The 23,323-nt window shown below is 40.5% G+C and overlaps 1 protein-coding gene and 1 long non-coding RNA gene across 2 annotated transcripts; both read left to right on the top strand.

Annotated features, from left to right (window-relative positions):
- Positions 1-1,939: 1,939 nt before the first annotated feature.
- On the top strand, positions 1,940-23,279 carry LOC124255423 (15-hydroxyprostaglandin dehydrogenase [NAD(+)]-like). The gene is made up of 8 exons (XM_046689339.1): positions 1,940-1,963; positions 17,393-17,502; positions 18,323-18,446; positions 19,202-19,308; positions 20,046-20,142; positions 20,667-20,743; positions 21,061-21,197; positions 23,054-23,279. Exons 2-8 carry the CDS (start codon positions 17,410-17,412, stop codon positions 23,178-23,180), a joined length of 762 nt encoding a protein of 253 aa, XP_046545295.1. The 5' UTR covers positions 1,940-1,963; positions 17,393-17,409; the 3' UTR covers positions 23,181-23,279.
- Positions 8,069-11,209, top strand: LOC124255425. Its single transcript, XR_006892687.1, has 3 exons — positions 8,069-8,165; positions 10,802-10,878; positions 11,167-11,209. It is a non-coding gene; the product is annotated as an uncharacterized LOC124255425 (long non-coding RNA).
- Positions 23,280-23,323: the final 44 nt, after the last annotated feature.

The following is a 23,323-nucleotide window of genomic DNA, read 5'->3' as shown; positions in this document are numbered from 1 at the left end:
AAAACCGGAATCCTTGGTACGCAAGAACACAAGGCGTGAAGGGACCTTTTTCCTGGAGATCACTTGGAATCGTCCAGCATATTTGTAAATCATACCATGCGCGTTGCAAAATGACCAATTCATGCCATTGCATTTAAATTTCATCCGATTACTAAAACCTTTTTATGCCCTTTTCAGAGATGTCAAGGAAAGCAATCGTACAACATATTGTAGAAAAATGACATAAATTAAGAACGGTATCGTTCCGGTCACTAATTTACGTGCAAAATGAGCTGATAAGGGACATTTTCTCTTCCAATTGCATCTGGGCTACGATAACGTGCAACGAACCTTATCATCCGATCCCGTTAGTCACCTCATATGACAAGCGTGGGTTGCTGAGCATCAGTTGTAAGCCGGATGACTGTAGCTGTAATACCTTAATTTGCTAGAACCTATTTTCAATGTAACCTGCCACAGTAATGAGTGAGTTAATAGTTAGCGTCACACCGCAGTAATGATCTCTTTCGCTCTTTATTAAGGTTTGCTTAATTCGTTTTATTGGTAAGAGCGATGTTAATCATTCGATCACTGGGCAGTCAGTGGATTTAAATGTCTTTCGTTTCACTACAACCATGTATACACACATGGTTTCATTATTACAATCCTCCACCCACCCATTTCTCCCTCTCTCTCCATCACACGTATGTATATACGTACGTATGTGTCTGTGCGTGCGTTTGTATCGAAACACACATTTTCTGTGTTTGGATTAAGCAACATAATACCTCTCGTCAGTAGTTGAAACACGCAATTGGCCATATAAGCACTTACTGTTTGTATTGGAAATAATCAGCGACTGAGTGAGTGAAGTTTAAGGCAGCTTTGAATCCGCAATGAATGAAGATTTAAATAGAAGGATGATTAGCTATATGATACACAATGAAGTATAACTTATCCACAGGAAAATTCAGATATGAAGTCAGGTCCGGCCGGCCAGTTGACAGGGGTTTTAATTGATACCTCAGCTCTTTCACAAACTGATAACTGGATCGGCAGTAGGCAATGTAATTAGATCCATGACTTGACAACACGATTGATACATATGTCTGTTTGATTGGCATTTAGAAGTTCCTGAATTAATAAGATCGTGAAGCAGCTACACAAGGATAACCGGGTCCAGCAGTGGGCAATGTTAAGGAGATCCTGGACTTGACAGGGTTGATTGATACAGCTACACAAAGGATCCGTTTCCAGCATTTGGCAATGTTAAGAAGATCCTGGAGTTGACAGGGTTAACTAATACAGCTACACAAGGATAACCGGGTCCAGCAGTGGGCAATGTTAAGGAGATCCTGGAGTTGACAGGGTTCATTGATACAGCTGCACAAGGATAACCGGGTCCAGCAATGGGCAGTGTTAAGAAGATCCAGTAGTTTAAAGGGTTAATTAATGCAGCTACACAAGGAATTCCTGCCTCCTGATAAAAGTGATTCACATGCTAACAGATGTTGGAAAGGGATTGTGTTCCATCTAGAAATGTCTAAACACCGTGGTGGAATGCGATGAGAACAATAAGAATATTATATCCGTTGCTAAGAGATCTGATTTCCCACGGCCTATGCATTGTTTGTATTAGACTCCACTCAAAGACACCACTCCATGTTTTAGCCTCGCCGTATGTTCAGACCTGTTCTGACCATTTCGCACCAGTCACACCTACACAGGACATAATCATCAGTACATAAATATTTGTACACAAAGTCCCTGTAAACTCCAGCATATAAAACAAAAAACTCTTTTCAATATCTGACATCGTACGTTCCCTGTGACGGGTCACTCAGCGGCGGGAGATACGGAGGTAATTTCAATGCCTTTTGCCTACTAGTTTTTGGAACACGACAGTCCAAAGTTCAAAATCCCGAGATGTGGACTCTGAACGAGAGAGAGAGGCTATATATTCACAAACACAGCCGGCAACGTGGTGAGTTTTAATTACGAAGAGCACCAACTGTTACGAGTAACAGTTCTGGATGAATGTTGTATAGAAACGCTGGCGTGCATACCCATACTCCGACAAGAGTATTTGAACTACTGTCCTACAGCCCCAGCTAAAAGCGAAGCATTGGTAGGTCAAGGTGAGAGATATTCTTTATTTGTCCACAGCAAAACCTGTATATCCAACCCGTGAAAATATCATTGTTTATTCCTCCAGTGGTGTTCTCATCTGGAGGCTTTTGAGTGTTTTCTAATGGTTATGTGGGGACGGAGTTCTGTAGAAGCGCCCAAGATGCTAGCGCGAGGAAGGCAGAAAAAGTGTACTGAAAAATCAAGATGGGTTTTGGCGAGGGTCTCCCTATATGTTGTTTAATGTGCGCGTATTGCTTGTGAAAAGTTGTGTCCCTTTGTTGATTTCAGTTCGAATCGTATTTTCACATCACTTGATCCTTGATCTGTCAGCACAGTGGCCATGCCGTTAGTTACACCGATATATTTCCAGGGGAAGCACCACTTTGGTTTCCACATGGCATAACAGGGCGCACCATGATACATCTGAACTTGTCTTTAACACGACGAGAAGCAAAACGCATTCACTCACCCGCAGTCTGATACATGTTCCATGTATAGTTCATATCAACGGGATAAAAGTGTATATTAAAATTAAATACTACTTATATGTGGTATGTCAAATTTCTTTGTTGCCCGGTGGTTTTCCCGTTACTAGTTTTGCAGCTGTTTACAATATACTCATGGAGACGAAAACAGGAACACCTGAAAGGACAAGTGTTCCTGTATTCTTTTCCAGAATTTCACCCACAGTGCAATGCAAAACTTGTGAAGAAACCTGGAAAAGAACACTTGTACTTTTAGGTGTCCCATATTCGTTTCCATGAGTACATAATGTGTATTCAGCCCGACTTATTCATGTCCACTTATTACAGTCTCGCTGCACAGAACGGTATGAGAATATATAGTATGACCAGAAATTATTGAGAATTTTAGGAATATGTTTAATTGGATTTCTAGTATAAACAGCCTTGACCAGCTATCAAGTGCTTGGTTTCATTCAAGAGAGACAACTCCGTTCATCCTTTTTCATTAGTTTGTGAAGAGTTATCCCCCTTTGTTTACTTGCTAGCAGACGACAGTTTCAGTATGGATGATTTAGAGAAGAGGAAGTTGATTTTAGAGTATTATTACAAGGACATTAGATCAGCTAAAGTGATTTCAAGTAGAACAGGCATCCCTTTGTCAACTGTTTATCGTGTTTGAAAAAGAGATGCAAATGGATATGGCATTGAGCACCAGGGAGGCGCAGGTAGGCCCAGAAGAATTGACTGTCGGTGACAGGGAGGCGGCTTAGTATTCTTGTTTCTAAAAACAAACGAAGGAGTTTAGAAAAACTTAAGGCTGGATATGATTGATAGAGGAACTGTGGCTGTCTGTAAGGAGACAATTAGAACTGAGCTACATGCAATGTGTTGGCAGAACAGTCGAGGAATTCCATCACCGATCATGAAACCTAAAAGGAGCGAAGGTTGAACTGGTGCTTACAGCATAGACATTTTAACTGGAACAATGTGATTTTCTCAGATGAAAGTTTTGGGTGGCTGTTTCCTAATACACTGAAATTCTGGACCAAACAAACTGAAAAACCTTTGTATCAGCGCCCAAAGTACAGTCCGAAATTTAACGTGTGGGGTGGCATATCTGTGTTAGGGGCAACGCCCCTCTGTGTATTTGAAGGGAATATGAACAGTGAGCGGTACACAGATATTCTCGAGGGACATCGACATTTACTTCCATCTGTTCTATGGACATTTTTGATTTTCCAGCAGGACAACGACCCAAAACATCGTTCAAAGCATTCACAGGCCTGGTTTCGGACCCAAAATATGACATTATTAGATTGGCCAAGCTATAGCCCTGACCTAAATCCAATAGAAAATGTTTGGGGACTTATGAAGGAAAGTGTCAATAAGAAAAATCTCACAAATATTGCTGAAATGAAAGAAGAGTTGGTCTGATATTGGAACAGCATGGACCACGACTTTCTAACTTCTTTGATCAGTAGTATGCCACGCCGCATTGAAGCCTGTATTGCTGCCCATGGTGACTTGACAAAATACTAACTGTTCACTTGTCTTTGAATCTTGAGTTATGTTCTGCTAATATTCACATTTCTTACGTGAGTAGTGAGTGAAAAAATATAAAACTTTACAATCTTTAAATTCTCAATAATTTCTGGTTGTATTGTATTATGCATGTATTGTTGCCACCAGCATACCTGAAGTCGACATGCAGCTGAAAGATAAAGTAGTGTTCATCACCGGCGGGGCACAGGGATTTGGTAAAGCCATAGCTGAAGCAGTATTGAAGAAGGGTGCAAAGGTAAAGATGTCTTACGCGCAGATCATTATGAAATGCAACCAAAGCAAAGAAGAATCTTCGGCATTTTTGTTCATAGTATTATATCGCATCGTGTTAAATTAGAGGAGTGAGTGATTGAGTAAGGACATAAATATACTCGGTAATAAACTCTCTTGCATGTATATATCAGGGCGCTTTGAAAAGGAGAAAGAATAACAACAATATGATAACGTTGTATTTTTGTTTTGCATTCGGAACTCCCAAATTATATTTGTTTCCAAGATACAAATGTTGTTTGGAGGTTTTCTCTGATCTTCACATACAAATGTGCTTTTGCGTTGGAATGAATGATCCAATTGTAGAGATTATAGTGAACTTATCAGAAACATGACGAGTATATGTAAGCAACTAGTATAAAATTCTATATCTTCTTTGAAGGTATCTGAAGTGGGAGGATATCCTGTCTGACATTATATTCCCATTTCCGGTCAGGTTTGTCTTCAATAAACAGGTAGGTACAGTGGACTCTGTCAATACCGGCCTCTCTTAACACCGGCACTCTGTCTACATCGGCACAAAGTTTCGGTCCCGGCAGAAATGCACGTTATTATCATTTAGAAACTTCTGTAAACATCGGCATCTGTCTATTCAGGATATCGGCATTGTTTTTCAGTCCCAACGAACAAGTTGTTATGAAAACGAATCTGTAAAAACCGGCACATGAAAGACGGCGTAACCCTTTGATGCAATTAGGTCCAAATGATGTAACAACACAATTCGCTGTGACTCCCGAGATTATTCAGAAACGGGAAGTGTTAATCAGTATCTTGTTAATCAGTGAGTGGTACGTAACACTTACCCAGAGTAATTAATACATGTAGTGGGCAGTTTGACTGTATAAACAAGCAAGTGTTTACATTTTGTTGATTCGCGGGTATTGACTTCCGAGATTATTCAGAAACGAGAAGTGTCAATCAGTTTCTTGTTAATTAGTGAGTGGCACGTGTCACTTACATAGAGGCGAATCGTTTGATGGCGGGTATCGTTCGAAAGCTCTGAACATCAACAATATCACTGTACTCTTGCCGAGAGTATTTTCACATTTGTAAGAAGCGATTTTATTGGATAAAGATTGGTTTCTAACGACGCTTTTTCACTACACTCTGCTTATAAGGGTCGTGATTGGTCAAAATCAGACACGTGACCTAAGCAGCCAATCATATTATGGAAATGGATACCTTCTTCGTAAACGAAAACTTTTAGATTAAGACGAAAGTTTTTGGGTAAAATAATGCTATTCTGAACATATTAAGAAAGACATCGCTACCTATACGTAAATTATGGAACGTATTGGACATATCGTGCTAGGTTATGGCCTATGACAAAAATGCTTCATGCATATATTTTCACATTAAGCATCGTGTGCGGGCGTCAAGACGGAGGCGGTGAAAGCCGAGATGTAACTTGTCAGTGACTTGACTTACATTGCATGATCGCACAAAAGTATGGAAATAGTAATTTTATATGTACGTTGGACAACTTTTATGAATGTTATTGTTGATTTCAATTTATTTAATGATTTCCTCGATGTTTGAAACATCGTTACTTTGCTCTTTGACAATGCTATTGTAGACCCGCTGCCGAAGCATAGACAAGAATCGTTGTTTTCAATAACATTGCGAAAAATAGTTTATAATTTTAATTCTGCCGATAATATATGATCAGTTGAAATTTAATAAGAGATTTCAGACATTTTTATTTGATTTAAACAACATGAATGTGCATTCAGACACTGCCTTGTTTCTTATTCAAACATCTTGTTAATGCTAAAGTGACAGTACGACAGCGAACTTCCGTGTGCGCAGGCGTCATAAGCGAACTTAGCTAAACCGGCACTCTGTCAAAACCGGCATTTTTATTTGGTCCCGACTGATGCCGGTATTGACAGAGTACACTGTATATGCATGACCTTTCTTTGTCTAGATGCCTTCAAAGCTGCTGTCTCGAAATTTGGTCACGTTGATGTTATGTGCAACAATGCAGGCATAGTGGACGAACGAATATGGGAAAAAGAACTAGAAATCAATTTTGTAAGTATTTAAATATTTGTCATATGAGTATGTACTTTATGTCATACATCTGTTCATAGGCCCAGCGAATTGCTATGTTTAATGGTTTCCGTATAGACACAATGTTCACTCCCGAAATTTGACCGAACATATACTGAGTCAAAATAAAAACTTCACAATTTATATTTGTAAATAAAAATATGAATTGTTATAGTCGACAGTTTTCGGGTATCATAATATTATTCCCCAAGTATCGACTCAAGAAAAAAGTCACCATAGCACACTGAAGTCAATCCAAACATCGTGCACCCCACAATATGTGTTTTTGACGTGCCACTGGTCACGTGATCTTATCAGTGCACGTGCATTCGATCGCACATGTTCCCACGAACTGTGCAAAGTGAAAAAACAATTTAAAGAAATAACAAGAACAGCCAATTCTGGAAGCTGGAAGCAGGAACGTTGGGTGCAGCCATCGGACTGTTTATGATTTACAGACTGCAACAAACTGGCACCATTGGTGATTGCCCTAGGCCATGTCGACCACGTGTGACGTCATATTGTGTTACGTCAACTCCGTAATCGTTTTTGTGACGGCTACAGGAACCAGAAATAAGCTGTTTAGGGTCGATTGTCGGCACAAACCATCCAAACCGGCTGCGAGCTGCTCACCTTCGTGTTCGACGACCATATCGCGTAACCCTTTTTGACGCCATTACATCGACGTCAGCGTTTGTTGTGGGCCCGACGACACCTCCGATGGACTCAGAGAGAATGATGAATCAAGATTTACCCTCAGATTCGCTGATGGTAGGATGAGAGTATGGAGGCGATGCTGTAAACGTTATGCTCAGTGTTGTGTACAGGGTGTTGACAAATTTGGGTGCGGAAGTGTCATGGTTCGGGGTGCTTTATGTGCGATTGCCCGTTCACGACTTCTGGTTATCCATGGGAACCTTAATGCTGCAGTTTACCGCGACCAGGTGCTAGGCCCCGAACTTATTCCATTCATGGCAGCACATGGTCCAGGTCTGCACTTTCAACGTTAACATGACAATGCCAGACCCCATACAGCCAACTTGACCAGGAATTACCCGCAGAACGCAGGAATCAATGTTCATGACTGGCCGTCAAGGTCACCTGATCTCAATCCAATCGAGCACATCTGGGATGCTCTTGGTAGAAGTCTGCGCACTCTCAGGAGCCAACCCCAGCATTTGCAGGATCTGTGCAGCTTTGCAGGAATTATGGCGCCGATTCCCCAATAATGTGTTTACACGCATCAGACAGTCCATGAAGAGGCGTTGCTTGGCAGTTGTGAACGGGCGGGTGGCCATACACGCTACTGAACGTTTGAAACATTAAATTAATTTCCTGTGACACTGTAACCACATGGAACCGATTTTTGACATTGTGATTATCCTCAGTTTATCCTATCGACCTTAACAAAAAATGATAACCTCTTTACCATATTCCTGTGTCCTTTCCTTTATATATTATTGAATATATGATTGTAAAGTTTCTAGTTTAACTCAGTATAGTTACTGTACATCATGAAAAGGACTGCTTATTATGAACTTGGGACTGTCAACATTCCTTCTAACTAAGGGCTCTATGTTCATACTGTTTTCATTGCTCTCTGCGTTCAGACGGCCGTTGTGCGGGGGACCATGATGGCGCTGAATCACATGAGGAAGGATAAAGGGGGTAGGGGCGGCGTCATCATCAACACCGCGTCAATGGCAGGTATGAGGAAGTATGAAAGAAACAGTATCTAAAACTAGCATCTCTCTTTAAAATTTGATTTCTGTCAGAACACTGCAATATAGAAACAGGTTGTTGATGACCAGGAAATGAAGGTTGATCACCATACTATGGACCATGGGGACCTACGTGGACCCTAATAATCGTGATGTGTCCATGTATATAGCGCCAAACACGACTGCATACCAGGTATGCTCATAGCGCTTACAATGAATAGCACAGCACATGATTACCCCGGAAACCCCTAGCTGGATGTACATAATCTCTTGTACTCTAATTTAGCCATCAGTCAAAATCACAAATATACTAGGATTAAAATTCAGGTGGGCATAACATTACTCTGTATGTTTCGGGAATTGCGTCCCCCCTCAGGAGGAAAATAACACTTCACCTCCCTGTGAGCCTACAGCCACTAACAATCTCAATTGTTAACTTAAACTATCACCCAACTGCAAAACATTTATCTACTTAAACACATTCATCCAACAGTTGGTTTCATTTGGGTGTTCCACTTCTTTGCATATGATCACGGATGTAGATCTAATTACGGTTTTATAGTCAGAGCATGGCATGATAAGATGTGTCACAGATTCGTTGAGCGCTGCCTTAGCAGCAGAATCGGCCATTGTGTTACCAAAAATTCCAATATGGCTGGGTAACCAACAGATTACGATGTTGTATTGGCCAGTAGCATGATCATTATATAATTCAATAAGTTCGATTAAAAGTGGATGTTTACAAGACAGCCATTTAATGGCATCAAGGTACGAAAGTGAGTCTGAAAATATATTTAATAGTTTATATTTGAGATGTGTATTGATATATTTAGGAACTGTTAATATGACAGATGAATCTGCTGTGAAATTAGAGCTGTTATCGAGAAGATATTGTTCTGGATCCAATGACAGTGGCACAATAGCCACCATCCATTGATAAATATAGATATGCATGAATTATATTTACTTCTTAATGGGTTAAGTTATTGTTCCTACTGTATTTGATTGTGGTTATTTTTGACTTCTTAAATGTGGTTAGTGTTAGGATGAATCGTGTCCTCACCAATTGTCAAGAAGGAGGATCTTCATAGAGGAAATAAAACACATATTTGTATGCACTACGGGACTCATTGGAATACAGTTTTGTAACATATTGGAAAGAGGGGTTAATGCCGTGCTGGTGTTTGGTGCTGGAGAAGGCACATTTGCTTCAACGTAAATACTGTCAATCGGAGAAGTTCGGAAAGATCCAAGACAAGTCTTGGACATTGGTGGTGGACAGAATCAAGTTGTTTAAGGTTGCTTTTGCAGGCCGTAAGTAGGACACGGCACTTCGCGAGACCTTAGTACTTCCGGCGACAAACAACGTTTCATACTATTTCGAATAGTCTCATGGTTGTCAGTTGACAGTAAGGAGCCGATAATCCTTGCAAGATTAACAATTTTCCGATCTAACCATCCCCAAATTAGCCAACTATTATGACTGCCAACAGCTGTGACAGCCAAGCATAGTTTTACACTTAGTCCGGTCTATCAAAGTCTTATTTGGCGGTCGCGCAATTTGAATCCAGAACTCGTTCTTGAATATACGCTTGCCACCGGAAATCTGGTTCCGGAAGTAAGCTGGGCCCCGTCTCGCATATCGTAAGTTTGCGGGCGCAAAGGGAGACGGGAACCAGCTCAGAACCGGAAGTAGCACCTCGCGAGAATGACTGCCCTATGCAATGGGGCCGTAGTAACGAATTGAGCGGACCAGTAATCTTAGTAACTGTAGGAGGGTAGTTTGATCCAGAGTATGAATTATAAGCAGGAGAGCAGTTTCAGATAGTTGGCTTTAAGGTATTTAATTTACGGCAAAGACAGTAAAATGAGAGTCTTTACAACTTTTACGGGGATGCCATTTAGTTCTGGGTCTTTATGTGGATATATATGTATATAATTTTTTCTGGGTTGAAACGATTTAAACCCATTTGACCATCAATAGAAGGAGGGATATACAGGCTGAATAAAATCAACGCAGTATGCAGTGTTAGGCGTACAGCAACATCTTGAAGGTTCGAATTTAGACATACAATGCTGTGTATCATACCCTGGCGAAGCAAAATGGTAGCACCACTTGCTTTATCTGCTGGAGGAGAGAAGTAATGATAATGACTGTACTGTCTTCAATCAAAGTTATTTGATAGGCTTCCTGAAGACGTAAGGCTGACGTTTTGAAATCCTGTATCAATAATTGTAATTCGTTGAAATTCATTTCATATCTTCTGCAAATTCACTGCATTATATTGGACAGTTGCATGATGGTGCTTAATCGGAGACCAGTGAGTGTGAGGGGGACTATTCCTCCACCTGTCTTGCGAGGACAGGGTAACCTCAATGTCAGAGACCCAATATGGTTCTGTAGAGGAACCCTTGAAGGTGAAGGGGTGGTAGGTGTTTATTTCCTGTTTAGTTCCTTTCCTTCTCAGCCTGAGATCCAAACGTAGGCTGAGTGACTGGGAAAACTGGTAGTATTCTTCTAACTTGACCTGTAACAGAAGATGTTGGCACTGAAGTTTCATATATATTCCTTTTATGAAATATGCACTTCAAGGCTTAATCTTTATTTCGCTCTTTATTTAGCGTTGCTGCCTACATACTGGTTCCCTGTTTATGGAGCCAGTAAGAGCGCTGTTTATCACTTCACGTCGAGTTGGGCAGTAAGTGAATTTCAAATCTGCACATTGTGTTTTAATCTCTAATGTTCTTTTGTCTACTATTAGACTGAACAGCACGTTCTCTTTAGTGGTGCTGATTAAACCAAACACAATCTGGGGAAACTGGATAACGTGTAATGTATAACAGAAGCTCCTTTGTCTCGTATTTGCTCAGCCGTTCAAGACATTTTAAGTGCCACAACAATACCTATGTAGCTATGGCTGAAATATTGCCGATGTGAATTAAACTCACTCACAGTGTCACACTGTGTAATGCCATTGTTTCTTCAGCAAAATCCTGAAATTAAAGCTGCCGAAGTTCGACTGATCAGTATTTGCCCGACGGGTGCTAAGACGGCCTTTTTTGACATGGATGACGACCAGATCATACAACGTGCACACTTCATAGAACAAACCGTGTTTTGCAGGTGAGCATGTATTCACTTTTCTTAAAAAATTAAGAAAATGTTGTAGAAATGTGATGTTGCCTTTAGTAGAGAACTGATGTAATCCCCGACCTTTGCTGCTTTATCCGGTTATCAAGTTGTATCGACAAGACCTTTTCAATGAACAGTTTTTGAATCAGTTTTCAATACCCGGAAACTGTAACCCCAAGGAACCATGAGTAAAAGAGGACAATAATGATGAACATGAAAAAATATGGCTGCCATTGGTGCGTTTCATTATACCTGATGTAACCCAAAAGTACAGATTTAATACGGCACCAGGACATGATGGTATTCGATACCGATATTGGAAACTGTTTCCTTGTGTCCACACACCATTACGTCACTGTTTGAATTCTCTCGCGGATACAGGGCATGTCACTCCTTGGTTCTGCAAAAGTAGAGCAATACTTCTCCCAAAGAAAGGTGACTGACTGATCCGTAAAAATGTCCACCTTACTGCGTGTCTGAATACACACACACAATACAAACTACTTACAGGGTATCTTACAGATCTTGTGTCGTCCTACTCCTCTTCCAATAATATTATTTATATGGAGAAGAAAGGAGCCAGATGGGATGCTGGGTTAAAAGGATCTATTGGTTTTAAAAAGAAAATGATCATTGAAGAGTAAAAATCTTCACATAGTAACCTCTCTATGTGCTGGATTGACTACACAAAAGCCTATGATTCTGTAACCCACGATTTGATTTTGAGGTCACGAAAATGTATCGACCACTTCAGGCGATAGTTTGTTTTACTCAAGTCTTTAATGAATCGCTGGTCAACTAAACTTGAGATGTATTCGCAAGGGTAGGTGCTCACCTAAAAAAGAAATGTCCATCAGAATAGGAATATATCAGGGTGATTCTTTTAGGCCTGAGCTTTTCTGTCTGTCACTAAATCTGTTAAGCTTTACGCTTAACCAAGAAGAGGGTTATCCTCTTGGGCCACCGCAGCACAGTTCCCCAAACCTTTTCCTCATCTCCTTTACATGGATGGCCTTGAACTGGAGAATATAAACAGCATATGTTCTTCGCGTTGAGTCCTTTTCCAATGACATAGGCATGTCCTCCGGAGTCGTTATGGACCATCTCGTGGAATGCCAGGCCAATACGTACTGTTGTTATTGCATAAAACTGAATTTAAGGCCTTGATTCAATTCTTGAATGTGTACAAGTTTCTTCGTTTGGCTATACGAGTCTGTAAGATTAACATCATACATAGACATTATCCACTGACATTGACGATAATTGACACACTTTTCAAAAATTGAATATGTTCCCCTCTATTGGCACCAGCTTCACAAAGCGACCGTAGCGTTACGATTGTCGTAAGTCATTATTATATGTTAGCGCTACGATTGCTTTGTCGAACGGGATACTGAACAGGCATTAGTGTGTTAATGTAACGTTGTATTTGAATAGTGTTAGTGTAATGTCTGCTTGTTCTCAGGGTAGACCAGGTGGTGAGCGCATTCCTTATGGCAATGGAGGACGACACCATCAACGGCACAGCCCTCACAGTCAGAGCCAAAGAAGGTGTGGTCAAGATGAAGTTGAGCCTGGTTCCGGTGGAATAATACCACGACACGTACCATATAAAAGAGGTCCCCCAAATGCGAGAACCTAAGCAATAGTATTAATAGTGTCCTTTCTATAAAGTTTGCGTATTTGCCTATGCTCATTAGTTTTAAGGTGAATAACAGCGTCTCAAGGTTTCTTTTCTGCCTTAGCGTGTTAGATTTACGTAATCTAAGCAGATAAAGCAGTTAAAACGAAAGGAATATATAAGATGAGCTGGGAATCATTGTCATAAGGCAAACTGCACTCAAACTATGGGAGATATGTATGATCGTTGCCATGTTGTGAATAAAAAGTACCACTTTAGTATTGGTTTGACGTGTCTGTAGATCAAGAGTTTCATCCATGTTACAGGGCACTGAACACAGGATTATCAGGGATTTTGCTAATAAGGGCGTAAAAGCATATTCATTCTTGTTATAGGAGTGAACTGGGTGAAATACCCAAACAAATCCTATAGCAGAAACATAAAAATAGCAGGAAAAATAGGAATCCTGCAACCTACAAAATTGGGAAGATTATAGAGATATCAATGTTAATTGAAACACAGTATTATGACTATCATATGACTTCCCACATACCGGTCGTCGATAATCGGGTAGTGTACCAACACGATACCAAACTGTCGCGTTAACAGCACGGACAATGTCTCGGTTTAGATCAGTTGGTGGCAGGACTGTGTACAATCAGTTGAGGTAGCACACAATCCGGTTGCGACGTCCAGCTGTACGCTGTACTAGGTGAGGACAGCATCGCAGCTTCAGAATACAAGCCTGGGATAGCGTTCTGTTCTCAGTTGAATCTGGGTTTCATCTGGTAACTCTACGGCCTTCCAGGAGTATGTTTGAACGTCGTTTGCGTTACACAGCGCTTTCGGTTTTGAGGGTGGAAGTGTGATGGGGTGCATTCAAGTAACACCCCGAAATAGGCATACTGTTCAAACAAACCTAAAGAGCATCTGATTTGTTCAAATGACAATAGATGATATGCAATGGATGATGATGTTACAACCTGACAAGTTTGACTTCCTTCAACATTTATACCTCCTGTAGAACAACACGTTACATTTTCATTTAATGAAGGATACATGCATATTCACGTTAAATTAATAAAAGCTCCGTTTCTGAATACATGTCGACAGTGCAAAACCTTTTTAACTAGTAAAATGAGGTGAGGTGAGGTGAAATTGGGTTTAGCGTCGTTCTTGAGAATATTTCGCTCATATGACGACGTGCATGCGTGTGTATGTGTAGGTGCGTCTGCTTGTACTAGCCCAGACTAAAGCTGGTTTAATAGTGCTAGCCCACTGAGATACCATGCCGCAGTGAATCATGAATACCCCACTGAGACACATTATACTGACTCCGAGCCGACCAGTCCTTGTTGTACCCATTAATGCCGAGAGCCAGGCAGGGACCAACAAGTACCAAACTTTAACGTCTTTTGGTATGACGCGGTCGGGTATCGAACCCGCGACCTTCCGCTCTCCGGGCAGACGCTCTTACCACTACACCACGGAGGCGGTACTAGTAAAATACTACCAAAGCCATTTTATGTCCTTTTCAGACATATCAAGAAACAGTTTGATGTTTCTTCTTGAATTTACATGAGACTCTGATGAAGGATGTGCATACAACAAATTATGGAAAATGTGCATAAATCAAGGACGGTATCTTTCCAGCTGCCAGCTCATTTCAAAAAATTGACGTTCAAAGGGAACTGAAAGACACACCATAAAATCCCTTGCTGGCCAGGTCTTTATGTCCTGTTAGTAGGATAACAAGAGATAGGAAATGGATTTGGTATATACAAAGTACTGTAACATATTGGAAAACAGTTCTTAGCGTTTCTTTTTAACGCAGAATAAAATGGAGTTTATATAGGCAGAAAGACCCATAGTGATACCGACATTATTCTTTAACGTATGGTGAACCCAATTAGGTCAGTTAATAGACCTTTATAATTACCTCTCCATTGAACTAATCATACCCAGATCTTGGTAGATTTAAGGTAGAGACGAGTTAATATTCCAATACTCCAAACTGCAATGTACTGTATAACGAAACTGAATTATCTGCAGTGGGAACAAGCCCGAACAACATTGTATCCACGGTTTTCAGACTGAATTTCACTTATATCTATGAGTTGTTAAGAGGTGTTTCGCCATTCCTTTCATTGGTGCTGCCAGATTAATTCTTCGCCTGCCTTTAGAAGGTAATAATGAGGGCCTGAGGTGAGTCCAGCATGTATGGAACCCTTGTCATGGTGAAGAAAACTGCAATACGGGGGTACAGATTCATGTTTACGTATAAAGCGTCTGTAAACATGTGTTAGTTGTGCAGCCTCCGCTCTGGATTCAACATCTGTTCGAATGGAGCTGAAAATGTGCATAGCGAGACTTCATTAACAATCCAGCTACCATGTTTTGGTAGCGTTTATAACCACATATGTTATGTTTAGTTTTAATGAGACAATTGCTGTGTTCAGTCGACACATAGGTTAATGATAACGTTTATACTCGTTTCTGTCCAGTATCACAAAATACGATAAATGCCAATGTTGTTTAACGCCGCACGCATCAATAGTCTAGCTATATGGTGATCCAGTGATCACAGCATCGATCTACGCAGTTGGGATATGATGGCATGCATGTGTTAACAAAGTCAGCGAGTCTTACCACCCGATCTCGTTAGTCGCTCCTTACGACAAACACATGTTGCTGAAGACCAATTCTAACCTGGATAATAATGGGTAATACATTCCAGTGTAAACATATACATTTGGTCAGCAAACCATGGCATCGAATAACCAACCACCGAAATATTCTTCAAATATCCGTTGCTAAGAAATCCGATTTATATAATGTTTGTATTTCTATTGAGACCACACTTAAAGACACTACTCCACGTTTTAGCATCGCCACATGTTTAAACATTTCCTAACCCTTTCGGGAGGACCAGTGTATTAATAATTGCACACACAATCCTTGTAAACTCCAGAATGTATCCCAAACGTGTCCACTCAATAGCTGTTTAGAGTGACTCGTCACTCAGCGGTGGGAGATCTTCAGGTATGTATATTGCTTTTCGCTTATTTTTTTGTAACATGACTGTGTGAAATTTAAAAGTTCAAGGTTCAAAGATTAAAATCAGGAGAGGGCAGACTCTGAACGTAATATCGAGAGAGGCTATATATATATTCACAAACACAGCCGCCAACGTGGTAAGTAATAATTAAGAAGAACATGTTTCGAGTAACGGCATAGGATGTATTTTGTATACAGTGCACATACTCCTACACCCGTATCTGAGCGTCTGTCTTACAGCCCAGGCTAAAAATCAAGTATGGGTAGGTCAAGGTGAGTGATATTCTTTCGATGTAAGCAGCAAAACCTGTAAATCCAACCCGTGAAATTCCGATTGCCATTCCTCTAGTGGTGTTGTAATCGGGAGTCTCTTGATGGTTTCTTAATAGTTATGTGGAGAGCACTGTAAACGCGCCTTTGATGTAAGGGAGACGGAAGTCGTCTACTGAAATATCATGATGGGTTTGGCCGAGGGTGTCCGTATATGTTGTTTAATGTGTCGCATATTGGCTGTGAACAGTTGCGTCCCTTTGTTGATTGCACAGTCGAATCACATATTCACTTCACATTATCCTCGATCTGCCCATGTCGTTGGTTGTACCGATAAATTTCCAGGATAAACATCTCTTTGGTTTCCACATGGAATAAGATTGCCCAAAACGATAATCTGAAATTGTCTTTAAAGGAACGAAAAGCAAAACTGACTCACCCACCCACAGTCTGAATAATGCATGTTCCGATAGGTTATGACAACAGTATCACATATTAGTGCCACACTCCTACAGTACCACAATGTGATACTTACCTTTCTGTTTTACTGCCCTTTGTCGACAGGCACATATTAGGATTGTCTTGATCGCATGATCGCAAAACTGCTCCAACATTAGTGCAATGTAAGATTTAACTCACTCTGTCAGTATCCCTTTGCAAAAATCCGGTTGCAAGTTACAATGTTTGACCGTGCTTTACATATTAATGAATTGTTCTATTTATTCTTTGGTATATATGGGCGGTGGGGTAACGTAGTGGTTAAGGCGTTTGCTCGAAAACCCGGGTTCGATTCCCAACATGGCTACAATGTGTGAAGCCCATTTCTGGTGTCCCCTGCAGTGATATTGCTGGAATATTGCTAAAAGCGGGTAAAACTAAACTCACTCATTCTATGTGTATAGTTCATATCAATGGGATAAAGGTATATGTTAAATATTATACTTTATATATAATGTGCCATGTTCAAAGTTCTATGTCATGATCACCTGGTGATATTCACATTATTAGTTTCGGATCTGTTAAAAAAAATATAATGTTTATTCAGGCCGACAAATCCATGTCCACTTATTACAGTCCCGCTGCACAGAATAGCATGAGTGTATATTACACATATAATTGTTTCCACCTACAGCATACCCTGAAGTCGACATGCAGCTGAAAGATAAAGTAGTGTTCATCACTGGCGGTGCACAGGGATTCGGGAGGGTCGTGGCTGAAGCAGTATTGAAGAAAGGGGGAAAGGTAAATATGTCTTACGTGCAGTTCATTATGAAATGCAAACAAAGCCTAAAAGGCAGGAGACCTATTGTAATCGTTCGGGTTATTATTTATTATTCCCCTGTACTTAGTTCCAGCAATAGCTCAGGAACCAGAAACATTATATTATGTTACATGAGAGGAGTGAGTGAGTAAGGGCATAAATATACACTTAAGTAATCTCTGTTGCTATGGCACTCAGGAAAAGCAGGAAGAATGCCAAAAATATAGTAACGGTGCTTTTTGTTTTGCATTTGGAACTCCCAAATCAAATTTCTTTTCAAGATGACCGCCTCCGTGGTGTAGTGGTTAGAGCGTCCGCCCGGTCGATCCCCGACCGCGTCATACCAAAAGACGTTAAAATATGGTACTTGTTGGTCCCTGCCTGGCGCTCGGCATTAATGGGTACAACAAGGACTGGTCGACTCGGAGTCGACTCAGAGTCAGTATAATGTGTCTGAGAGGGGTGTTCATGCTTCACTGCGGCATGGTATCTCAGTGGGCTAGCACTATAAAACCAGATTAAGTCTGGGCTAGTGCAAGCAGCCACACATACACATACACACTCACGCACGTCGTCATATGAGCGAAATATTCTCAAGCACGACGTTAAACCCAATTTCCCCTCACCTCACCTCTTTTCAAGATAGAAATAGTGGTTTCGTTTGAATGAATGATGCAATTTCATGAGATTACCTTGACCTGAGCAGGATATTAGTGGGTATAAATAAGCAACTAGTATAACAGTCTCTGTCTATTAACAAGGGCCTAAAGAAAGAACATATCCTGTCTGACATTTATTCAGGTTTGTCTCGCAGATGTCAAGAAGGATCAAGGGGAGGCAACTACCAAGGAACTACAAACTTCCAGTGGAGCTGATAATGTCTTTTTTGTGAAGTGTGACGTGACGAATGTTGCTGAGTTTGAGGGTGAGACACTAAATAGTGAGATCACCATGGTAGCGATATAGCCGCAGGTGGGAATCAGCTTCAGCAATTGCTATGCCTGTATCTGGAGGCTCAGGCGGTCATAATGTTATATCCTTGATTGTGGTCGGCCAGATATTCAACAAACCTTATCGAATCCCGGCTTATGTGAATCATCAAGAAGCTTAAGCTTTTGCGATCTTTGTTGCAAAGAGTTAAATGAATCTTTATTCTGGCCTCTTGTTTGGAAAAACTTTAGACATCTTGAATACCTACTTCTTTAATTACATTCATAATATATATATGGCTTAAGTCGGGGGTCCAGGGGATGCTTGCACAATTCTCCTAATGGTAGTTAGAAACCTGATAGGGTTAACAAGGTCCTTCGTCCTGCCTCACATCTTTGAGTACATACAACAGTTCGTTTGGAACATACAGTAGCTCTGGCACTGATTTCAGTACTTTTATTTTTCAAGCGCCTATTGTACACTGCCTTTATTAACGAAGTTTGCAACAGTGCATCAAGTGCATGTGTGTTTTCGTGTTACTTTGTGACCATGAACGTCTTAAATGTTGGTCATTGTATTCGCTTCTGTAGAATTTTGCTATGTTAAAATTATTTCCTTCAACAGTGTAACACATAACGTCTATTACTATGTTGCGTTAACGGCTGACGATTTGTTCACCTTCCGTTTTTATAATCTAGATTGGTTACCTTCAGTAAATATGTAAGTATATGTATGACATTATTTGTCCAGATGCTTTCAAAGCTGCTGTCTCGAAATTTGGCCATGTTGATGTAATGTGCAACAATGCAGGCATCTTGAATGAACGGATATGGGAAAAAGAACTGGAAATCAACTTTGTAAGTAAGTGTTTGAAAATTTGTCATATGAATATCTACCATATACCATACATCCGTTCATATGACCAGAGAATTGCTATGGATTATGATTTCCTTACAGACACAATGCTCATAGTAATTGTGCATCCTATTGTTAACATGGCAGGGTCACCTCTCTCTCTATCAAAGGATTTACAAATTTATGAATATGAACAAATCCGTCCATATGACCAGAGAATTGCTATGGTTTATAGATTTCGTAAGACACAATACCCCTTCCCGAAAAATTGACGGGACATAGTAATTGGACATCATGCAAAAGATTGTCTATTGTGAACTCACCTCCCCTCTCTATCTAAGGCCATGGTCCCTAGCATGGTGATCTAACTTCAGTTGTTGGCGATCTTAGCCTGTTTTATATTGTATTGTCCTCTATAGTTAAAGTATTTTAGTGTTTATTACTAGTTTTAAATTGAAATCTTTGATATACTAGTTGTTTTACTGTCCTTTGCTGACAGGTTTGTATAATTTACCTTTAATTGTAAAATTATAACTTGTTTGTAGTCACGATATGGCTGAAATATTGCCGATGTGACTTAAAATCTTAACTCACTCACTTCTTGAGTGGCATTTTTAGAAGTTGGAGATTTGGAGAGATAGAAGCTGTATAGAAACGTTGCATCACCTGAACGAGTTGCTCATCCATAAAGTTTGTCCTTACTTATGTTTATACTCTCTTCATTGCTCTCTGCATTCAGACTGCCGTTGTGCGGGGGACCATGATGGCGCTGAATCACATGAGGAAGGATAAAGGCGGAAGAGGCGGCGTCATCATCAACACAGCGTCAACGGCAGGTATGAGGTAGTCATTCCTGTCCATTAATGTCCATTTTACTGGGTCGGGATAAGGTGTTGATGCTGCATGAGGTCTGTGTGTAATGGAATGGTTTGAGAGATGTTTGAGGAGGAGGTTGAGGAAGAGGAGTCTTCTTTGCAACTTGGCACCCTTTACTTGGTATCCACCCCCGTGAAGATCCGTGACGTAGGGTCAGGCTAGCTGACTTGCATGCCATTGTATCCCGTATGTTCACGATGTCAATCACCGGAATGTATTTTCAAGACTAATTTATTCACTGACCACGGTGGTTTCGCTGGAATATAGTTTACCCCTGAACAAACGACCGAGTTGTTTTCTTCACAAGGTAGCATTACATGGAGATTATGAGGTGAGGTGAGGTGAAATTGGGTTTAACGTCGTGCTTGAGAATATTTCGCTCATATGACGACGTGCATGCGTGTATGTAAAAGTTCGAAATTCGAAATCCTTACAAATAATGAACCTTAACTGTTAACTTATCATTCTTTGGTTCTTTATGTAGCTTTGATGCCTACGTACTGGTTCCCTGTTTATGGAGCCAGTAAGAGCGCTGTTTATCATTTCACGTCGAGTTGGGCAGTAAGTGAATTTCTTGCAAATCTACATGTTGTGCCTTGATCTCGAGATCTTAGGAATCTGGACATGTCTGGACTATTAGAAAGAACGACCTGTTCTCTATACTGGTGCTGATTAAACCAAACGAGCGTGCAAACTCAATCCGATCTGGATGTATAAGGAAAATGCATAACAGAAAATATTCTATCTCGATTATCTGCTCAGACATTCACGACATTTTAAGTGCCATAACAATAACCTATGTAGCTATGGCTGAAATATTGCCGATGTGTACTAAAATGCTTACTCACTCACACTGTGTAATGCCATGGTTTCATTAGCAAAACCCTGAAATGAGGACTGCCGAAGTTCGACTAGTCAGTATCTGCCCCACGGGTGCTAAGACAGCTCTTTTGTACTTGGATGAAGACCAGATCATACAACGTGCAGACTTCATAGAACAGACCGTGTTTTGCACGTAAGCACTTTATTTAAAAACTGAAGACAACTTTTTGAAATAATGTTATGTTGCCTTCTGTAGTGAACTGATGCTGTAACTTTCTGTTATCAAATAATCACGACAAAACCTTTTCAGTACCCTGCAATCTTGAGGAACCATGGGTAGAGGAGTACAATAATAGTGTACATGACAAAAGTAATGTCGCCATTGGTTTGTTTCATTACACCTGATTTCCTGAAAATAATAATGGTATTCGAAACCGGTATTGGAAACTGTTTCCTTGTGTCCAAACACCATTACTTCACTGTTTGAAGACTCTCTTTGATACAGAGGATGATCTCCCTTTGGTTCAAAGATTGCACGATACTTCTCCAACAGAAGGTGCTTTGATTGATGCCACAATTACGTGTCTGAATGCACAAGGCAAACTATTTTCAGGGTGTCTTACGGACCTTGTGTCATCCCTCTAATGGTATTATTTACATGGAACAAAAAGGAGCCTGAAATTGATGTTGGGGTCATAAGGAGCAATTGTTTGGTTAAAAATACCATTGAAGAGTATAATACTTACCACAGTAACCTTGCAATGTGCTGGTTTGACAAAAGAAAAGCGCATGATGCTGTACCTCACGAATGGACTTTGAAGTCACTAGAATGTATTGACCTCCCTGGGCAATTACTTGGATTACTCAATTCTTTAATGAATTGCTGGTCAAATCGACCGGATATGTATTCCCATAGACAGGTGCTGACCTCAAAACCTATTACCATTAGAAGGGGAATATTTCAGGGTGATTATTTTAGCCCTTTGCTTTTCTGACACAGTATCTTAAGAAACAAGATGGCGTTGCTCGGTCCTTTGTTCTCGCCATACTTGCGGCTTGACTCCGATGTCCACCCATTGTACGATCCAGAATATGTAAATGAAACCAATAATTATTTATAGCATTGAATTTCCCATCCCTTTTGACAGCAATGTGATTGATACTATTCAGGAAATACATGGCAAATATGCGGACCTCACCTTTGAAATGATGCAGAGCTTTACTAATGGTTTCTCTACTACAGGTGTGATCGCACAATCTTTGAACAAGAATCGTACGACCCTCTTTCAAACTTCGGAAGTCATCTCACTTGTCATACTGTTTTTTTTTTTATACTGTTTTGTCGCTCTGATTATATGTACAATCCAAGTGAGAAACAGACGAGACTGATTTTCGTATTTTATTTCTTCTGGTAAATCAGGGAATTGGTATAAGACGACACCAAATCATCGACATAACTGGAACTTAAATTCCTTTGTCTCGATTTTGCCAGTAAGTGCAGAAATTCTGATTCTTGTGCTCAAGGCAACAGTTCAGCAAGTAAAGGGGTACTGGGTGTGCTTGCTTCTTGCCTTAATGCCCGTCCTCACATTTTGTATTGATACTGTCTTTGATTTTCAGGCTGGGCCGCCTGTAACTTCAATGACGATTGCTTTCATTTATGGCAAATTGTCTTGAAGAAAGTCATTTTACGTCATGCGTTTGGTTATTCCATAATACTGAATTTCAATCCTTAATTCACTTGTTTAATTGGATTTTGCCATACGAGTTAGTTTGAATTAAAACTTTCGCAATATCCACATGCACGAAGGATATTGGACACACTTTTCCAAAATAGAACACGTTCCCCTCCGTTGGAACTCCTGGGATAGGCTTCACAAAGAGACCGTAGCGTTACGATTGTAGTTAGTCATTTTATGAGTTACAATGTATGAGTTGTATGTTGGCGCTCGTTTTGTCGAATCGAGCCCTGAACTCGCAACTGGCGCGTTAATGTAACTTTGTGCTTATATACATGTATAGTGTTTGTGTGATGTCTGTGTGTTTCAGGGTAGACCAGGTGGTTAGTGCATTCCTGATGGCAATGGAGGACGACACCATCAACGGCACAGCCCTCACAGTCAGAGCCAAAGAAGGTGTGGAGAAGATGAAGTTGAACATGGTCCCGGTGGAATGATACTACGATATGAAATAGTCCCCCAAAATGTGTCCTTTCTTTAAAGTTAGCGAAATACAGAAGCTATCACATTTGATATTAAATTTTTCCTGTAACCGCCTAGAATTGTTTAGATTTGCATCGATGAAGCAGTTAAGCAGTTC

The sequence above is a fragment of the Haliotis rubra genome, unplaced genomic scaffold (genome assembly GCF_003918875.1).
Source record: "Haliotis rubra isolate DU_JTF1 unplaced genomic scaffold, ASM391887v1 Scf60, whole genome shotgun sequence".
NCBI lineage: Eukaryota > Metazoa > Mollusca > Gastropoda > Lepetellida > Haliotidae > Haliotis > Haliotis rubra.
Note: the sequence above shows the minus strand (reverse complement) of the source record. Positions and strands in the feature narration are given on the sequence as shown.

Coding starts and splice junctions, on each gene's coding strand:
- LOC124255423 (XM_046689339.1), top strand. CDS start 17,410: ATGCAGCTGAAAGATAAAGTAGTGTTCATCACTGGCGGTGCACAGGGA. Junction 20,143..20,666: donor CAACACAGCGTCAACGGCAG/GTATGAGGTAGT, acceptor TTCTTTATGTAG/CTTTGATGCCTACGTACTGG. Junction 20,744..21,060: donor ATTTCACGTCGAGTTGGGCA/GTAAGTGAATTT, acceptor TGGTTTCATTAG/CAAAACCCTGAAATGAGGAC.